The 19029-nt window shown below is 41.3% G+C and overlaps 1 protein-coding gene across 1 annotated transcript in view; it reads left to right on the forward strand.

Annotated features, from left to right (window-relative positions):
* Positions 1 to 19029, forward strand: part of MCC (MCC regulator of WNT signaling pathway) — a 500790-nt gene that overhangs the window by 137140 nt on the left and 344621 nt on the right. Inside the window, exon 3 of the mRNA XM_043470593.1 lies at positions 6227 to 6441. Within this exon, the coding sequence (XP_043326528.1) occupies positions 6227 to 6441 (215 nt within the window). The remainder of the gene's footprint in view (positions 1 to 6226; positions 6442 to 19029) is intronic.

Here is a 19029-nt window from a genome sequence, read left to right on the forward strand (position 1 = left end):
TATGATTCTTCTCACCACAGAGAACAATCCCCATTTTGTCTTATGATACTTAAAAATCAGTGACTACCAAGGGCCTACTGAATACATGGTCCATTAATATGTCTTGTAAGAGAAGAGTAAATTGATCCAGAATACAATCTCTGCCTTCTAACCAAGAGAGACAAAATCTTTTAAAAAAATCTTGAACTCTTGTAGAGAGTAGGTATTAGCCCCCCAATTCCAAGCCAGCCTCAGCGTGAAGTAAAGCTTAATTACTCTTCTTTACTCCAGTGCTCCTTATTTTAACACACTTTCCCTAAAATCCCTTAAGAATTCTTTAGCCCTGAATTACCCACCCACTTGCTTATTGCCTTCACTTGTCCAGTTTAGACAAATCAAGATAAGATGCCAAATATTATTTTTAATTTTTTAAAAGGTTAACGATGATTACCTCAGCATCTTTTTTCATTGCTGAAGGGAATACACTGCTTTTTATATTAAAGTTGGTGAACAACAGAATAGTAGACTCTCAAGCTGAAGAATAATTTTAAAAGCTGTTCTAGCTATCCCTTTGACTGTTTCTAAACTATCTCCCATTTAGTGTTCTCAAGCCTTTACTTAAACATATCAGGCACTGTTGAACTTGCTTGTACAGAGTGTAACATTAAGAAGTATCCACTAATGATGATGATGTTGATAAGCATACTTCAATAAAAAAATGTATTTCTTCATTTCTTTCTTTCTTGTCACCTGTCAGTAGTTTTGGGGTTGTGGGTAGGTTGGGGAAGGGAATTGCATTTCAGAATGCATCGTCCACTCTGATGTGCCACTGAAATTCAGTGCATTGTCCCCAGAAAGGACACGTGATCTGTATTCAAAATAGAACACTAATAGGCTCACTTCCTAGAGATTGCCAAAGGCCAAAAAACTGACTTTTATCACCAGGGAGGTAATATTATTTACCTCCCCTTAGTAAGATATGTGCTTCAAATTACTTTTTGTTTCTTCCCAGAAGGACACAGGTTTCTTTTAGCTATCCTTTTCTCCCCAATTCTCCTTGAAACCACAGACACAAATTTTAAGATAGTCAGCCTGTGTTTGCAATGTAATTTGTGCTAGAGAAAGCTGGAGGCCCTCATGGGAATTAAGCTCCTGAATTTTGTACCAAGAGTTGGCATTAATAAATGACTGAAGACTCATATGGTGATTCTGCTTTGGACTGAGTGATTTACTACTGCTTTTGCTGATGTCAGTGTTAGGAATCGTAAACGTGCTGTGACGAGGACGGCTGACACCTGGCCGTCAGTTTCTTCAAATTCCCTGCGCTTCTTTCTGTTGGTGTGTTAGGTCTGAGTGCAGACAGGTAGCTGCTTCCAGTTAAAAGGAGTATTTTCTCTCTTGCCACTGATGGTAATAAATTACGGAGTTCTCTCTAAACAATCCACATAAATGCAAGATTAATGAGCCCTAAATACAAACAGTATCACAAAACACTGTTAGTACATGTCTCAGGATCCCCTAAACGCCGTGTTATCACCTGCCTGTGATGTGATGAGAAGCCTCTGGCGTTCAAATGAAGGATGGAAAAGAAAGAACCAGAGGCAGCAAACAGGAGTGGCCAGGACAGCCAGAGCACAAGTCTGATGAACAAATGTCTACTCTGTCCCTGCTGCCGCCACTGCTGGGCAGGACAGATTTCCTCATGGTCCTGGCCACAGGTTTTGGGGAGGCCAGGTGTCCTCTGGATATGAGTTGGCCAAGTAGAATAGAGGAAACAAAGTCTATCAAACCTGATAACCGGAGACTTTGACTTATTAATGGAATATTCCATTCTCAGGGAAACATAACTTTGGCCCTGACCTAATTGGCTATTTTCATTGTCTTTAATGCTGATATTAAGTATACTACAAAGCTATTGGTGACGTTTTAGTCACAGGTTAGGTGCCAAAGATGTATTTTTTAAGAACTGGTCATTTTAACAGGTACCTTTCAGAACCTGGGTGGTATACAATTTCCCTCATGTGTTTGTTCCCTATTAAATTGTCCAAAATGGATTACAAATAACTAAAATCATGAGCTGTGACCAGATAATTGCTCACATTTCTTGGTCAGTTTGTCATATACCAGGAATTGTCTGAAATGTTCTACATATTTGAATCTTAGCTCTCACAACACATCTATGAAATACATACTATTGAGCTAGTGGTAAAGAGTCTGCCTGCCAGTGCAGGAGGTGTAAAGAGACACAGGTTTGATCCCTGGGTCGATCAGATCCCCTGGAGGAGGGCATGGCAACCCACTCTAGTATTCTTGTCTGGAGAATCCCATGGACAGAGGAGCCAGGCGGGCTACAGTCCATGGAGTCGCAAAGGGTTGGACATGACTGAAGTGAATTAGCGCTAGACATGCTGATTATGAAGATGGGAAAACTGAAGCTTAGGTTACATAATTTGCTTGAAGTCACATAGCTGGTCATGGTGACTCTTGACTTGACCTCAAGGAATCTGACCGCAAAACCCCAGCTCTTAACCACTGTTCTGTGTAAATGAGCAAAGTCTCTAAAGTGAAAGAAAATATCTTTTTCTTAAAATGGAAAAAAATGAATTCATTGTTCATAGGCTGTACATAGATCTATGTAAGGTAGCGTATGTAAGAGTCTTAGGACAGCACCTGGTCCTTAGTGGCTTTGAATAAATTTTATCCTTCATGATTATTGTGTCATTAACATAAATATCAGGTGTATCACATGTTGGTTTGCCTTATTCTCACAGGGGATTTGGTTCATGGAAGGTGGCATGGTGCCTTTGCTGCATAAGCACGCTAATTGCAGGCTTTAGAACCAAACCTGGGTGTCACTTTGAAAATGGGATTAAAGCCCTAGCTTGTAGCTGCCAAGTACCCAGCAGAGCAAGGATCTCAGTGTTTGGCAGATTTTCTGTTCTAGCATGCTTTTTGAAAGCAGGGTTTCCCAGTGATGTATTTTATAAACATATCAAATTGCCACTTATTTCTTATGCTTTTCTGATAAGAGAAACATTTGGAATCTGTGCCCTGCCACCTTTACACACTAAACATTCAGCTTTTAAGAAACACATCTCACCTCTTCCTTCAGAGCCCCCGCGAGGATTATGGAGGCAGACCTTGGGCCTCCTTGGTTCTCCATGTGCAGAGCTCTCCAGGCCCAGGGAGTGCTTCGGCCTCTGGTGTTTAGAGGGCTCTGTGCAGTCACTGTCCTGACGGCCGGGAGAGCCCCTGCTCAGGGCTCGTCACGCTCTGGGTATTCCGTGCCCACCCCCAAAGCCTTAACCCCAGTGTGCCAGTTGTCAGAGATGGAGCCGTGGGGACCGTGGAGGGGAGAACGGAGTTCGATGGGGTCAGGGTGGCGGCGGCCTCCTGATGGGGTGAGTGTCCTCCTGAGGACGGGCGCCAGAGAGGCCAGTGAGCATGGGGCCCTGTAGACGACAGTGTGTCCAAGTTCAGGGAGAGAGGCTTCTTTTGAGGTTAGCAAGAGAGTGAACAGAGACTGGCATGAGGCTGAAGGTGAGCCTAAAAACATCAAACACTATCATATTTCATAGAGCAATATGAAATACATATTTCAAATTTTTCCATGAGTTCTTCCAAGTTAAATGACTGGTTTTGCCTCAGGATTGTTGGGTTTTATATAGAAACGTCTAGTGTGACAACAGATTGGAGGAGAGTGATGGGAATAGTCTACTGTGTCTTTTAGTTGAAATGTAGTTGACTTATAACGTTGTATTAACTCCTGCTGTACAGCAGAGTGTCTCAGCTACACACACCTACTGTATTGTTTTAAAATGCACTTCGTTGTTTGTGGTCCGTTTATGTAGACGCTAATATGATTGTCTTGGCTCCTTGGCAGAGGATCTGAGTTCTCAGCATCACTTCAGCAAAGGTTGTTAAGGTAATAGTGTGAGGGCCTTTTCATCTTTCTGATTAACATGGAGCTTAGTTAACCTGATTATATGACTCTGCCCGAAACTGGATTTGGGTCTGTTAATACAGCATAATAAATTCAAATGAAGCTTCCTTGGGCTGTCTAGTCCAAGAGCTGGTGTGTTTTATTTTTTGAAACAAAGTTCTCGTAAACAACTTTGCATAAAGAAAGAAGTTTAAGTGTATCATTTACTTTGATTTTTTAAATTAATCTTCATCTTGCTTTTCCTGATTAAGAAGTGAAACCCTGGGGTACTACAACTGCCAGTGATTCAGCAACCCATTCAATAAATGTGTAATAAACACCAGATATGTCACAGGCTATGTGCAAGGTGCTGGGGATACCATAGTCAAACATACAAGACAAGTGCCCAACCCTATGCTGCTTGCCTTATGTATGACCTACCAGGCTAGCAATGATTCAGCCCATTCCTGAGCTCAGTCTTCTGGCCACACGTTACTGGAGCCAGGACAGAGAATGTGAGGAGGCCAGGCAGACAGAGAGCGTTCAGAGGAGTGTACAGAAGCAGGGCAAGCATTTTGAAGTCTGTGTTGAAATGGAAAGCAAAGCCACCCTTGCAATTCAGTGAATAGACTTTAATATTAAAATAAACTTTGGGCAGTTGCAAACATAGTAACAGAATTGTCTGCTTTGGTAAAGACATGTCACCCTGCTATATATCATTGTATGAAAAGAATGTTGGGTCAGATTGACTAAAGAAGATCAGCAGAATATGAACAGTAGAGGAAAAGTATCTGAAGTGGTTCCAGACAAGACAGTTTTCCTAATTACCTTGGTGAAATTCACCAGTTCCCAATAAGAGGAGATTGGAAATTCACATCAGAACCTGCTGTACATAATTTGTAGTTTTCTGTATGTAATTACACTCAAGTAAATTGTAGAGGAATCTGCATATGTTCTTTCGTAGTACAAATTGAATCATTTTAATGAATCCCTTTTTTTGCAATTAAAAGTCATGTATCAAGACCCACTGAAATGAAAACTACATAGGCAGGGACTGCAGCTCCTCATGCTCACTGCTCTATCCCCGGCACCTAGCTTGGTGCCTGTGAGCAGCCCTTTTTTTGTAAAGTTTTCTGACTGCCCAGGTCTTTCGCATACTCATCCTTCTCTTGGGAAAAGGTCTCATCTTACAAATCCTATCTCCCCAAAGAGGAAACCAGAAAACACATTTCCCAGCCTCTGGAAAACACATTTTCCTTGCAGCTGAGACAGATGCATGTGACCGACGATCCACCAGCCAGCTGCACCCACAAGGGACTTTGAATCCGAAGTAAACACAAAGAAGCAAGCATCACCCGAAGTCTAATTTTTTCTAGCAAATGTAGCAACTGAAGCATCAGTCTTTCTCCAGTAAGCTTTTCCCGAGCATCCCCCATCCCTCATGAGGGCTGCTGGGTTAGACCTTCTCTAGGTTTACTTTTCACTGTACTTTGCTGTGCTGTTCTAATGGTTAGCATCTTTTATTAGGGTCTAATCTGCTGTGATAGTTAATGTAATCCTAATTCCTCTCACAAACCAAAAATATATGGTGAATCCAACACAAAGGAAGTTTCCTTTTCCTGATCACATAAAGGGAAAATGGTACCTGGGCTCCGCAGACAGCCCTGCTGCAGGCGGTGGTTCGCAGATCCAGGCGTCTTCTGTCCTGCGGCTTTGCCATCTGTACCGCGCAGCTTCAAGGGTGCCATGCCCGTCGGCACCCGGCCAGAGGCAGAGGGCAGGAGGAACCCACTCGGGGCTTTGTGAGCCAGGCTCTAAAGCTGCGCTTGTCACTTGTGCTCACATTCTGTTGCTGAGAGCACGGCCCCGTGGCAGTGCAGTCTCGCTGCCTGGAGCTTCTCCCAGGTAAGAGTATTTTGACACCAGAAAATGACAACAAATGCCGTATCGAACTTTCTATCTTCCCACTTGCTTCCTTCCTGCTCAAGTGGGGAAAAGGATGACAGAACACTAAATCACAGACAGCTGTAGCTGTGATCAGGCTTCCCTTTTTTCGGCTCATGAGTGCTTTTCGCTAAACATTTCTGTTGGACCGGGGGAAGGTGCGTATTCATTGGGTAGTTATTTCTAAATGCTTCGCCTGAAACGGCTTTTATCTCCAGGCACCCCATGTGTCACTTTGAAAGGGAAAATGCTTAGTGTGCAGCCGGGCGCCACATGTGTTCTGATGCGTGGATTTCCAAATCGTTGCCTCTTGGCCACCCACAGGCTAACGCAGGAAACGTCTCTCCCCCCCCCCAACCCTGCTGTCTCTTCTGGACCTAGGTGCCTTATCAGCGGCCAGGGAGAGCTGGGAGTACACCTCGGGAGCCAGGGACCGCCAGGGCCCGGCCTTGCAGAGTCAGCCAGCCCTGCAGAAGCTTTTGGACTATGGGGGAAGCTCTTTGCACCAGCAGGCTGCTGTGCTCCGCAAGCTGCTCGCGCAGTCCCCACGCTTTGGCAACTCTGTAGGAGGAAGCTACCTAGAACTGGCCAACACGGTGAGTCCTTTCTGGTTCAGAGAACACATCTTTAGGCCTGGGTGGATGCCAATCTGCATATTTGAATTCTGAGCTCCAGAGGACATATCAGGTATTGTCTCTTTTTATTGAGCTAAACAATTGTACCATCTCCAGCATTGCCAATGATGTTAAGTGCTCCAAATGCTTATGACTGGTGACTTCCCTTGTACGGATTTAATTTCTAGTATATCTACAATGGCTTCACCTTAATGAGAACACTTTTCTGGTATCAGACATTATAGATTAATAGGGTGTAATCCTCTGTGCTCCCTAATTTGGACTTTACTCGTTGAAAAAGAAAATACTTCTTTGAAAGTTTGATCAGTCTTTCTGCTTGTACTTTAAAAACATACTCTGTTGAAAACTGGAATTTCATTAGGCTTAATTTGAACTTCCTTTTTACCTCAGGATGAATTATTACCATGATGACCCTTGAATGAAAAGCTGTTGCCTTCCTTTTTAAGTAGAGCTGGGAAATGAGGCTGGGTGGCTGATGGCGTGGGCTCTATTGAGGGTGACATGCACACAGTTTATAAATTAAGGTTGTTATCCAGCCATGGTGTGAAAGGTCCATAAACGGACCTGGGTTTTTTGAAACTGAAGGTGGTATAAACATCGTGACAACTTCATTTATGTATATTTACAATCTGTTTTGAGGTTCGACCAGTGGTTTTTAGACTTTTTAAGTTTGAGGCATATTTTCTAATTCTGACGTTTTTGGTGACGTGTCTGAAGCCACTAATAATCCTAAATATGCAGCAGTAGTTAAAGTACAGTCATCAGACAAATCCTAATTAAGAGACATTCTATAAAATACTTGACCCCTTGAGATTGTCAAGGATATCGAAAGTAAGGAAAGTTTGAGAAAGAGAAACTGTCACCACTAAGAGAAGCCTAAGAAGATCTGACAACTAAATATAATGTGGTACCCTGGCTGGGACATCGGGTACAAACTAAGAAAATCTGGGTGAATTATGGATTTTAGTTAATAACAGTGTACCAGTATTGATTCATGAATGGTGCCACTATATCATGATCATGTAAGATGTTCGTAACGGGGGAAACTGAATGAGAAGTGTGTGACAACTCTCTGTCCCATCTTCGCAACTTTTCACAAAAATTTTAAATATATTAAAACTACACAGTCTCACACACACAGTCACTACTAGGGTGTAACTGTGTTTCGTAAAATCTGTAAAAGAACCCATAGTCATTGTATTGTCCCTTTAAGGACATTCTTGTTCCATTTGAGTAGAACTGACTATCCTGGGACTTCCCTGGTGGCTCAGACGGTAAAGCGTCTTCTTACAATGCGGGAGACCTGGGTTCAATCCCTGGGTCAGGAATATCCCCTGGAGAAGGAAATGGCAACCCACTCTAGTACTCTTGCCTGGAAAATCCCTTGGATGGAGGAGCGTGGTGGGCTACAGTCCACCACAGTGCAAAGAGTCGGACACGACTGAGCGACTTCACTTTACTTTATTGACTATCCTAACTTGCCTTCCTGTGTGCCCAGGAGACAGCCAAGCAGCAGGAAATCTGCTCATCTCCGTGATTCTTTCCCCACCCACCCCCTGACAAACCGCCCCCCCAAGGATATGCCTTCCAGGGATTGAACCCCCAACCCTGCTGTAGAGGCACAGAGCCTTAACCACTAGGCCATCAGGGAAGTCCCAGACCTTGATCTTAACCCTTGCAGTAACTGCTTGCCTTCTGTTCTGTTCTCTTTACAGTCCTGTCAGAGGCCAGCTCAGCTCCCAGGTTCCCATCAGCCAGGTTCTCTTTGTGAATTATTGGTGAAGCTTGGGAATTGCTGGAGCTCTGCCTGCAGGGGCCCCTCCAGAGGCTAGTTTGAGAAGCACTCCCTTAAATGTTGAGCACCAGCTCATGCAGGAGTGTTTGTTTTATTAAAAGTCATGACCTTGGAAGTCCCTGGTGGTCTAGTGATTAGCACTCCACACTTTCACTGCTGAGGGCCCAAATTAGTACCTGCTTGGGGAACTAAAGGCCCACAAGCCACATGATGTGGTTAAAAAAAAGTCATGACCTATACATTTACAGTTCGCACACTTTTCTGTATATATGTTGTTGACACAAATAACCAACAAACAATCGATAATAGGAATAGAAGAGTTTTATTTGAGTCAGCTGAGGACGATAGCCCAGAAAACAGCCTCTCAGATAGCTTCTGAAGAACTGGTCCAGAGAAGCAGGCTTTTCAGCTGTTTTATATCTTGTCAGAACAAAGAACGTTAAGCAAGTTGTGGATTCATTCCTTCGAGGTTTCAAAAAAAGAGATCAGATGTACACAGCAGTCATGGCCTTGGCACCTGCGGGAGCACTGGCACTGGTGTCCCAGGACAAAAATGTTTTACTTCTGGCCAGTGGGCCCTTTTCCTTATTAATTAAAGCAGATGTACAATGCATGTTTGATAGAACACAGTCTGTTTTAGTTGCCGTGAAATTCAGGTTTACTCATGTATAAGCCAGGATGGGTTCTCCATACCTCAATATGTGAAAATTTCTTTTACTGATGTTATATGTCTATAAAAGCTTATAATGAACACAGAATCAGTGATGGTGATGTATTCAATGGTATTCATTGGAACACATTGAATACATTTCTTTTAAAAAAAAAGTTGTTATTCCACAAACGAACAAATAAAATTGTACATGCTTACTTAAGGTGATCCTTGGTGAGAATCAAACCAAAACGAAAATGTAGGCACTTGAACTCTGTAACAGTGATTATGTTCTTTATCTTCTCACTGATTTGAACAAGCACAGTTTTTAAGAATTCCCTGGTGGTCCGGTGGTTGGGACTCCATGCTTCCACTGCAAGGGGCAAGGGTTCAATCCCTGGTCAGCGAACTAAGATCACACAAGATGCTTGGTGCAGCCAGAAAAAAGAAAACACATAACTTAAAACATATGTTTTATTGAAGTATAGTTGATTTAAAATGTTGTGTAAGTTTCTGCTGTGTAGCAAAGTGATTCAGTTATACATACATAAACATATATTCTTTTTAATACTCTTTCTTATTTTAGTTTATCACAGGATATTGAATATACTTTCCTGTGTTCTCTTGTTTATCTGTCCTGTATATGCTGTATCTGCTAACCCCAAACTTCCACTCCATCCCTTCCCCACCCCTTTCCTCCTTGGCAACTATAAGTCTGTTCTCTATGTCTGTGACTCTATATCTGCTTCACAATATGTTCATTTATGTTGTATTTTAGATTCCATATATAAGTGATATCATATGGTATTTGTCTTCCCCTTTCTGACTTACTTCACTTAACATCATAATCTCTAGTTGCATCCATATGGCTGCAAGTGGCATCAATTTATTCCTTTTTATGGCTGAGTAATATTCCATTGTGTATGTATACTATATCTTTATTCATTCATCTGCCAATGGACATTTAGGTTGCTTCCTTGTCTTGGCTATTGTAAATAGTGCATGAACACTGGGGTGCATGAATCTTTTAGAAGTAAATTTTCATCTTTTCTGGATATATGCATAAGAGTGACATTATTGGATCACATGGAAATTCTATATTTAAGTTTTTTTTATTTTAATTGAAGGATAATTATAATATTGTGTTGGTTTCTGCCATACATCAGCATGGATCAGCCATAGGTACACATATGTCCCCTCCCTCATAAGCCTCCCTCCCATCTCCCACCCCATCCAACCCCTCTAGGTTGTAACAGAGCACTGGTTTGAGTTCCTGAGCCTTACAGCAAATTCCCATTGGCTATCCCTTTTACACATGGTAGTGTATGTGTTTCCATGTTACTCTCTCCATTCATCCCACCCTTTCCTTCCTACCCCTCCCATGTCCATGAGTCTGCTCTCTATGTCTGCGTCTCCACTGCTGCCCTGCAAATAGGTTCTTCAGTACCATCTTTCTAGATCCCATATATTTGTTAACATACAATGTTTGTTTTTCTCTTTCTGACTTACTTCACTCTGCATAATAGGCTCTAGGTTCATCCACCTCATTTGCACTTACTCAAATGCATTCCTTTTTATGGTATTTTTAGTTTTTTAAGGAACCTCCATACTGTTTTCCATAGTGGGTGTACAAACTTCCATTTCCACCAACAGTGTAGGAGGATTCCCTTTTCTCCACATCCTCTCCAGAATTTGTTATTTGTAGACTTTTTAATGTTGACCATGCTGACTAATATAAAGTGGTACTTCATTGTAGTTTTGATTTGCGTTTCTCTGATAATGAACAGCTTGGAGCATCTTTTGATATGCCTTTTGATCATCTCTGTATGTCTTCTTTGGAGAAATATTTAGGTCTTCCGCTCATTTTTCTATTGGGTTTTTTGTTTCTTTATTATTGAGTTGTATGAACTGTATATTTTGGAAATTAAGGCCTTGCTTAATTAATTAATTAAGTCACATTATTTGCAAATACTTTCTCCCAGTCTGCAGGTTGTCTTTTCATTTTCATTTTGTGGTTTCCTGTGCTACTCAAAACCTGGTAAGTTTGCTTTGGTTCTGTTTGTTTGTTTTTGTTTTTATTTCTGTTTCCTTGGGAGACTGACCTAAGAAAATATTGATACAATTTATGTCAGAGAATGTTTTACCTGTGATCTCTTCTAGGAGTTTTATGGTGTCAGGTCTTATGTTTAAGTTTTTAAGCCATTTTAAGTTTATTTTTGTTTATGGTGTGAGGGAATGCTCTAACTTCATTGATTTACATGCTGCTGTCCAACTTTCCCAATACTACTTGCTGAAGAGACTGTCTTTTCTCTATAGTATATTCTTGCCTTGTTTGTTGAGGATTAATTGTTTGTAGGTGTGTGGGTTTATTTCTGGGCTCCCTGTTCTGTTCCATTGACCAATATATCTCTTTTTATGCCAGTACCACAATGTTTTGATTACTTTAGCTTTGTAGTATTGCCTGATGTCTGAGAGGGTTATGCTTCTACCCTTGTTCTTTTACCTGAGGATTGCTTTGGCAATTCTGGGTCTTTTATGGTTCCATGTAAATTATAGGATTATTTGTTCTAGTTATGTGAAAAATATCATGGGTAATTTGGTAGGGATTGCATTAAATCTGTAGATTGCTTTGGATAGTATGGCCATTTTAACAATATTTATTCTTCCAGTCCAAGAACATGGGATATCCTTCAATTTCTTTGAATAATCTTAAATTTCCTTTATTAATGTTTTGTAGTTCTCAGCATATAAATCTTTCATCCCCTTAGTCAGGTTTATTCCTATTTTTTATGTGATTTTAAAAGGGATAGTTTGTTTACATTCCCTTTCTGATATTCCACTGTTAGTGGAAAATACAAAATTTAAAAATACATTTTAAACTCACAGGTCTTTAATAATGGCCTTGGACCTTGTGGTGAAAGTGACCTTGCTCAGTTGTGTCTGACTCTTTGTGACTCCCAGTTCTTCATCCTTTCCTGTATATTCACCATTTGTCATGTGACTTTGGTGTCTTCCTGTCAAATATGTGAGAAGTTATAAAAGATTATTGGGGTTTTTTTTACCCCCTAGAGCCCCCAAAAGATTATTATTTTAACCATTGTGTTTAGGGTGGTTTGTTTCATACAAATAATTGACTTAAGGTCTGCTTACATGTGTCCATGGAGCCCAGTTCAAGAAATACCTCTTAAAAGTGGCCAAAGAAAGCAAATTGCCTCTCTAAATTGCACACTTGGGCAATCCCTTCACTTATGTAACCACATAAGAGTAATTTGTGTTCTTTCTAAAACAAATCTTGAACTAATAAAATTCTGGGGTTTGGGTTTTTTTTTTTAAGTACCTACTAAGAGCAAAAGGGCTTCACAGGTGGTGTTAGTGGTAAAGAACCCTCCTGCCAGTGCAGGAGATGCAAGAGACATGGGTTTGATCCCTGGGTTGCGAAGATCCTCTGGAGAAGGAAATGGCAACCCACTCCAGTGTTCTTGCCTGGAAAATCCATAGACAGAGGAGCCTGGTGGTCCATGGGGTCTCAAGAGTCGGACACCGCTGAACAACTGAGCATGACAACGATGAAGAGCAAAAGATACTTTGGGAATTCCCTGGTGGTCCAATGGTTAGACTTCATGCTTCCATTGCAGAGGGCCAGGTTCAATCCCTGGTCGGGGAACTAAGAGTCCACAAGCCACATGGTGTGGCCAAAAAAAAAAAAAGGTATTTTATCAGTGCCCAGTTAAGAGATAGGAAACGCATCATATTTCACACAGGGAAAGTTAAATGTAAAAAATTATTAACTAGAAGCAGGTGATTACCTACTGAGGAATCAAGAAAATCTAATAAATCCAAGAATAGCACATGTGAAGAGAAGTCACTGCCTCTAAAACTGAGTCAGAATACCCAAGGAAGAAACATATGTGGAAGAGGGCCCTCCCTTTACCCAGTGCTGAGGTTCAGACTTCATTGAAATGGAGTAGCTAGTACCCACTGCATGGCAGAGAAGTTCCCTGAGATGCAGCAGGAAGCCAGCCCTCCAGACAGTCAGCCCAGCTGTGGGATGCCACCCACTGGGGCATCACCAAGAAAGTGCGCACAGAGGAATCCCCTGGGAAACTGCCCACCAGAGTAGGGGCAAAACCCACTGAAAAGCCTCTCAGGTGGCGCACCTGGAACTCAATGGAGACGAGCACCCCTGGACGTCCTGCTGACCTCCACCCACCCCGAGAGGAAGCAGGGGAGAGTGCAACAGGATCGGCATCCTCTTCTTCCCCCAGGAGCACTCCAGTGTCCCTACTGACGGAGGAGAAATGTCCAGGGAAGGTGGATGTGGAAATAAGAGGTGATAAACTCACACAGGCACTTCTAACACTGAGACACCTCTGGGAACATCCTGCACAACATTTACCTTTCTAGGCATCCCTTCTTTTCTTCTGCTACCAAATACCTGTCTTCTTCTCCTTCTGCCAAACACAGTGGATATTATACCTTTGAGGTTTAACACGTTGTTCAAAATGGAAAGCCAACAAGGTGATGTTGTACATGGAAACTTGTAGCAATTAGAGTTTTATCTGAGAAGCAGAATGACTACCTGTGATATAGAATAAAGGATCTACAGAAAATGACTCACAGACATGGAGAACAGACTTGTGGTTGCTAAGAGAAAGAGGGGATGAGAAAAGAATGGAGTGGGAGTTTGGGATTAACATATACAAACTACTATGTATAGAATGGATAACCGACAAAGTACTACTGTATAGCACAGGGAACTATATTCAATGAAAGTCAAATTTTAGTCGCTTAGTCATGTCCGACTCTTTGCAGCCCTATGGACTGTAGTCCGCCAGGCTCCTCTGTCCATGGAATTCTCCAGGCAAGAATCCTGGAGTGGGTTGCCATTTCCTTCTCCAGGGGATCTTTCCAACTCAGGGATTGAACCCAGGTCTCCTGCATTGCAGGCAAATTCTTTACCATCTGAGCCACCAGGGAAGCCCCACTATATTCAATATCCTGAGATAAACCGTAATGGAAAAGAATATAAAAAAGAATGCATATATATGTATGTATAAAACTGAATCACTTTACTGTAAAGCAGAAATTAACACAACATTGTAAATCAAGAACACTTCAAAAAAGAATAAAGAAAAAGAATAAAGGTAGGACAGTCTGTGCAGGCTGTAGATTCTTCATCTGTGTTGAGCCTAAAGTAACTATAGGCCTGGCACATGAGCAGATATGAAGGAAAGCTGGATATAGAGAACAGATTGAGACCCCTGAGGACAAACTGGGACCCGGTTGTGTCCCTGAACCATTCCAGTCTCAGTGCTGTGGGTGACCTGCAGGAGAGCTGACACTCATTATCAAGGAACCACACACACATCTGGCCCGGGACTCAGAGACGCTGAAGGAGGAGGCCTGGAGAAACTGAATTTGCTACAAGTCTGATGCACCAAGTAAAGCAGGCAGCAGACTAGCAACAACTTTCAGAGCATAAAGCGTATGACTTCTTCATTTCTACCTTCTGGTCTGTACAGAGTGTCTCTTATGGCCATCAGAACCATATAAGAAAGAGAACTTTGGGAAACACAGTTCCAGCTTAGCTAAGATGACTTACATCTCAGAGCAGCAGAGAAACTGCCAGGGCAATCTGCACCCTGCTCCTAAAACCATCAGCAAAACAAAATGAGACACGTCAGTTTAGCAAAGAAGAGATACAATGGGAAAGATGTACTGCCTGTTCTCTGATGAATTTTTCTCTCCAAAGATTTATATTTCATAAGAGGGCAAGTGTAAATTATAATGTTACAGATTCTGAGTAGTGTTAGAGTGCAAGTATAAATTATAATATTCATTCTGAGTAGTGACATGTTTAAGTATTATAAAGCATAAAACACAACCGAAGTTTTGTTTTCTACTTAAAACACTGATAAATTCCTGAACAAAATATCATTCCTCCACAGATTCTTTCAGCCATGCTGCATGGTTTTGTTTTTTTTTTTTTAAGTATTCATTATCAGGTGTATTGATTTTTATAAAGAAAGATATTAATTTCTAATGATTAATATTATGACTGATTATACTATAAAAGAAGTCATGCACAAGACATAAAGTATTTGAACCAATATAGAAAGATGATGAAAAGTTAAAGTCATCCTTTGTCTCCTACGTCTTCCCTCATATAAAAAGATTTTCACCAATTTTTTTGTGTATCCCTGAGTTGCTTTTACTTTAAGAACTTTCCACTTCTCCTTTTGTATTATTATTTAGTGTGATGCTGATGATCCTAACATCATGCTATGATCATTACAATACTTGACAAATTTGGGATTACCATAGTGAAACCTTTGGTCAAGAGGATGTGTCCTGGCTTTGAGGTTGGAGCAAGGCTGGTTGTTCTGCCAGCACCCTCTTCTGGACATTGTTCAGAATCAAAGAACAAGAAATTCTTAATTTTATGGTATGTTTATCAATGTTCAGATTTTCAAAAATTTAGGGCAATGCAAATGAAATATTGGATACTTAAGAGTTGCTATGGAAGGGTCTGGAAATGTGGGACTTGATCAAAATTCTTTTTTTTTTTCAGAATCTTGAATTGTCATTTCCAACTCACTGAAGCTGGATTTCAAAATCATTCATCAAGGAGTCTGAAAATTCTTAAAAACTTATCAAAATTTTGGAAATGAAACATTACTGGTTACGCCTACCAAGTCACACTAGGGCTCCCTGCAAATCAGCTGATGCTATAGTAGATGTATCCTTGTTTGGCTTCCTGTTTATGAGGGGAAAGCAGCAGAATATACCACCTCAAACATGACTGTAGGAGTTCAGGTCATGCCACCCTATAAAATGCCCTTTGGGTATTTTAACTATTCGGAGCTGCAGGCACTTGAAAAACAGCAAATTCAAGGAAGAGGCTTTTTCTGAATCCCCCTTCAGTTCAGTTCAGTCGTTCAGTCATGTCCGACTCTTTGTGACTCCATGGACTGCAGCATGCCAAGCCTCCCTGTCCATCACCACCTCCCAGAATTTACTCAAACTCATGTCCATCAAGTTGGTGATGCCATCCAACCATCTCATCCTCTGTCGTCCCCTTCTCCTCCTGCCCTCAATCTTTCCCAGTATCAGGGTCTTTTCCAATGAGTCAGTTCTTTGCATCAGGTGGCCAAAGTATTGCAGTTTCAGCTTCAGCATCAGTCCTTCCAATGAATATTCAAGACTGATTTCCTTTAGGATGGACTGGTTGGATCTCCTTGCAATCCAAGGGACTCTCAAGAGTCTTCTGCAACACCACAGTTCAAAAATGTCAATTCTTCAGCTCTCACATCCACAGATGACCACTGGAAAGACCACTGGAAAGCCTTGACTAGACGTACCTTTGTTGGCAAAGTAATGTGTCTGCTTTTTAATATGCTGTCTAGGTTGGTCATAAGTTTTCTTCCAAGGAGTAAGTGTCTTTTAATTTCATGGCTGCAGTCACCACCATCTGCAGTGATTTTGGAGCCCCCAAAAATAAAGTCTGTCACTGTATCCACTGTTTCCCCATCTATTTGCCATGAAGTGATGGGACCAGATGCCATGATCTTAGTTTTCTGAATGTTGAGGTTTAAGCCAACTTTTTCACTCTTCTCTTTCACTTTCATCAAGGGGCTCTTTATTTCTTCTTCGCTTTCTGCCATAAGGGTGGTGTCATCTGCATATCTGAGGTTATTGATATTTCTCCTGGCAATCTTGATTCCAGCTTGTGCTTCATCCAGTCCAGCATTCCTCATGATGTACTCAGCATATAAGTTAAATAAGCAGGGTGACAATATACAGCCTTGACAAACTCCTTTTCCTGCTTGGAACCAGTCTCTTGTTCCAGGTCCAGTTCTAACTGTTGCTTCCTGACCTGCATACAGGTTTCTCAAGAGGAAGATCAGGTGGTCTGGTATTTCCATCTCTTTAAGAATTTTTCAGTTTGTGGTGAACCACACAGTCAAAGGCTTTGGCATAGTCAATAAAGCAGAAATAGATGTTTTTCTGGAACTCTTTTGCATTTTCGATGATCAAACAGATACTGGCAATTTGATCTCTGGTTCCTCTGCCTTTTCTAAAACCAGCTTGAACATCTGGAATTTCACAGTTCATGTATTGTTGAAGCCTGGTTTGGAGAATTTTGAACATTACTTTACTAGCGTGTGAGATGAGTGTAATTGTGCAATAGTTTGAGCATTCTTTGGCATTGCCTTTCTTTGGGGTTGGAATGAAAATTGACCTTTTCCAGTCCTGTGGCCACTGCTGAGCTTTCCAAATTTGCTGGCCTATTGAGTGCAACACTTTCACAGCATCATCTTTCAGGATTTGAAATAGCTCAACTGGAATTCCATCACCTCCACTAAAAGCTGAGCACAGAAGAATTGATGCTTTTGAGCTGTGTTGTTGGAGAAGACTCTTGAGAGTCCCTTGGACTGCAAGGAGAACCAACCAGTCCATCCCAAAGGAAATCAGTCCTGGGTGTTCATTGGAAGGACTGATTTTGAAGCTGAAACTCCAGTACTTTGGCCACCTGATGCAAAGAGCTGACTCATTTGAAAAGACGCTGATGCTGGGAAAGATTGAAGGCAGGAAGAGAAGGGGACGACAGAGGATGAGATGGTTAGATGGCATCACCGACTCAATGGACATGAGTTTGCGTAAACTCCAGGAGTTGGTGATGGACAGGGAGGCTTGGTGTGTTGCGGTTTATGGAGTCGCAAAGACTCGGACATGAGAGAGCTACTGAACCAAACTGAAGTGAACTAGCTTTGTTCGTAGTGATGCTTCGTAAGGCCCACTTGACTTCACATTCCAGGATGTCTGGCTCTAGGTGAGTGCTCACACCATTGTGATTATCTGGGTCATGAAAATCTTTTTTGTACAGTCCTTCTGTGTATTCTTGCCACCTCTTCTTCATATCTTCTGCTTCTGTTAGGTCCATACCATTTCTGTCCTTTATTGAGCCCATCTGGTCATGAAATGTCCTTGGTATCTCTAATTTTCTTGAAGAGATCTCTAGTCTTTCCCATTCTGTTGTTTTCCTCTATTTCTTTGCACTGAAAACTGAGGAAGGCTTTCTTATCTCTTTGCTGTTCTTTGGGACTCTGCATTCAAATAGGAATATCTTTCCTTTTCTTCTTTGCTTTTTGCTTCTCTTCTTTTCACAGCTATTTGTAAGGCCTCCTCAGACAGCCATTTTGCTTTTTTGCATTTCTTTTTCTTAGGGATGGTCTTGATCCCTGTCTGTAGTTCATCAGGCACTCTGTCTATCAGATCTAGTCCCTTAAATCTATTTCTCACTTCCACTGCATAATCTTAAGGGATTTGATTTAGGTCATACCTGAATGGCCAGTGGTTTTCCCTACTTTGTTCAATTTAAGTCTGAATTTGGCAATAAGGAGTTCATGAACTTCCCTTATCCTCCTAAAAACTGATCTTCCAAAAAGAACTCAGTTGTCAGAGATCCTCTTCCTATTTCTATCATCAACCAGGGAAGATTGATTCCTATCAGTGAAGAGGAGAGTAGGAATCAGCACCACACCCTCACAGACTTTGTCACAAGCAATCATACCTCCCACCTATTCTTCTAAGGGCCTTTTCATCTTTCCTGAAAACCACTTATTCTCCTCTCAGAGTCCTACATTCCCCAACCCTTTCCCTGTTGAGATAGCATTTAATCTTGAATTCTAAGCCACCTTGGAAGGTAGTCTTTTTCCCCTGGATATGTCTCAAGTACATATGAGTTAATAAAGTTGTTTTTTGTACATGTTAATAAACGTCTTTATTTTTCTCTCATTAATTTGTCTTATATCATAGTGCCTCAGCTAAGAATTCAGAAGGCAGAGGGAAAATTATATTGCCTTCCCTCAACTGTTAATTAGGATCCAGACTCTTTAAATGTGATGTTAATTTGCAGAAGGTTGATGAATTATGAATTATCAGTGCTTTTAACCTGGTAGAGATGCAAATTATTTTTATTCAGCAGAAAAGATAACCTCAAATGTGACATTTTATTTACCCTTGTGAGACATTAATGAGTTTTGTAACTAACTGTGATCTTATTCTAGCATTCTCCTTCCATAAATCAGATAACCTCAAATGT

Source organism: Cervus canadensis, chromosome 6 (genome assembly GCF_019320065.1).
Source record: "Cervus canadensis isolate Bull #8, Minnesota chromosome 6, ASM1932006v1, whole genome shotgun sequence".
Lineage (NCBI taxonomy): Eukaryota > Metazoa > Chordata > Mammalia > Artiodactyla > Cervidae > Cervus > Cervus canadensis.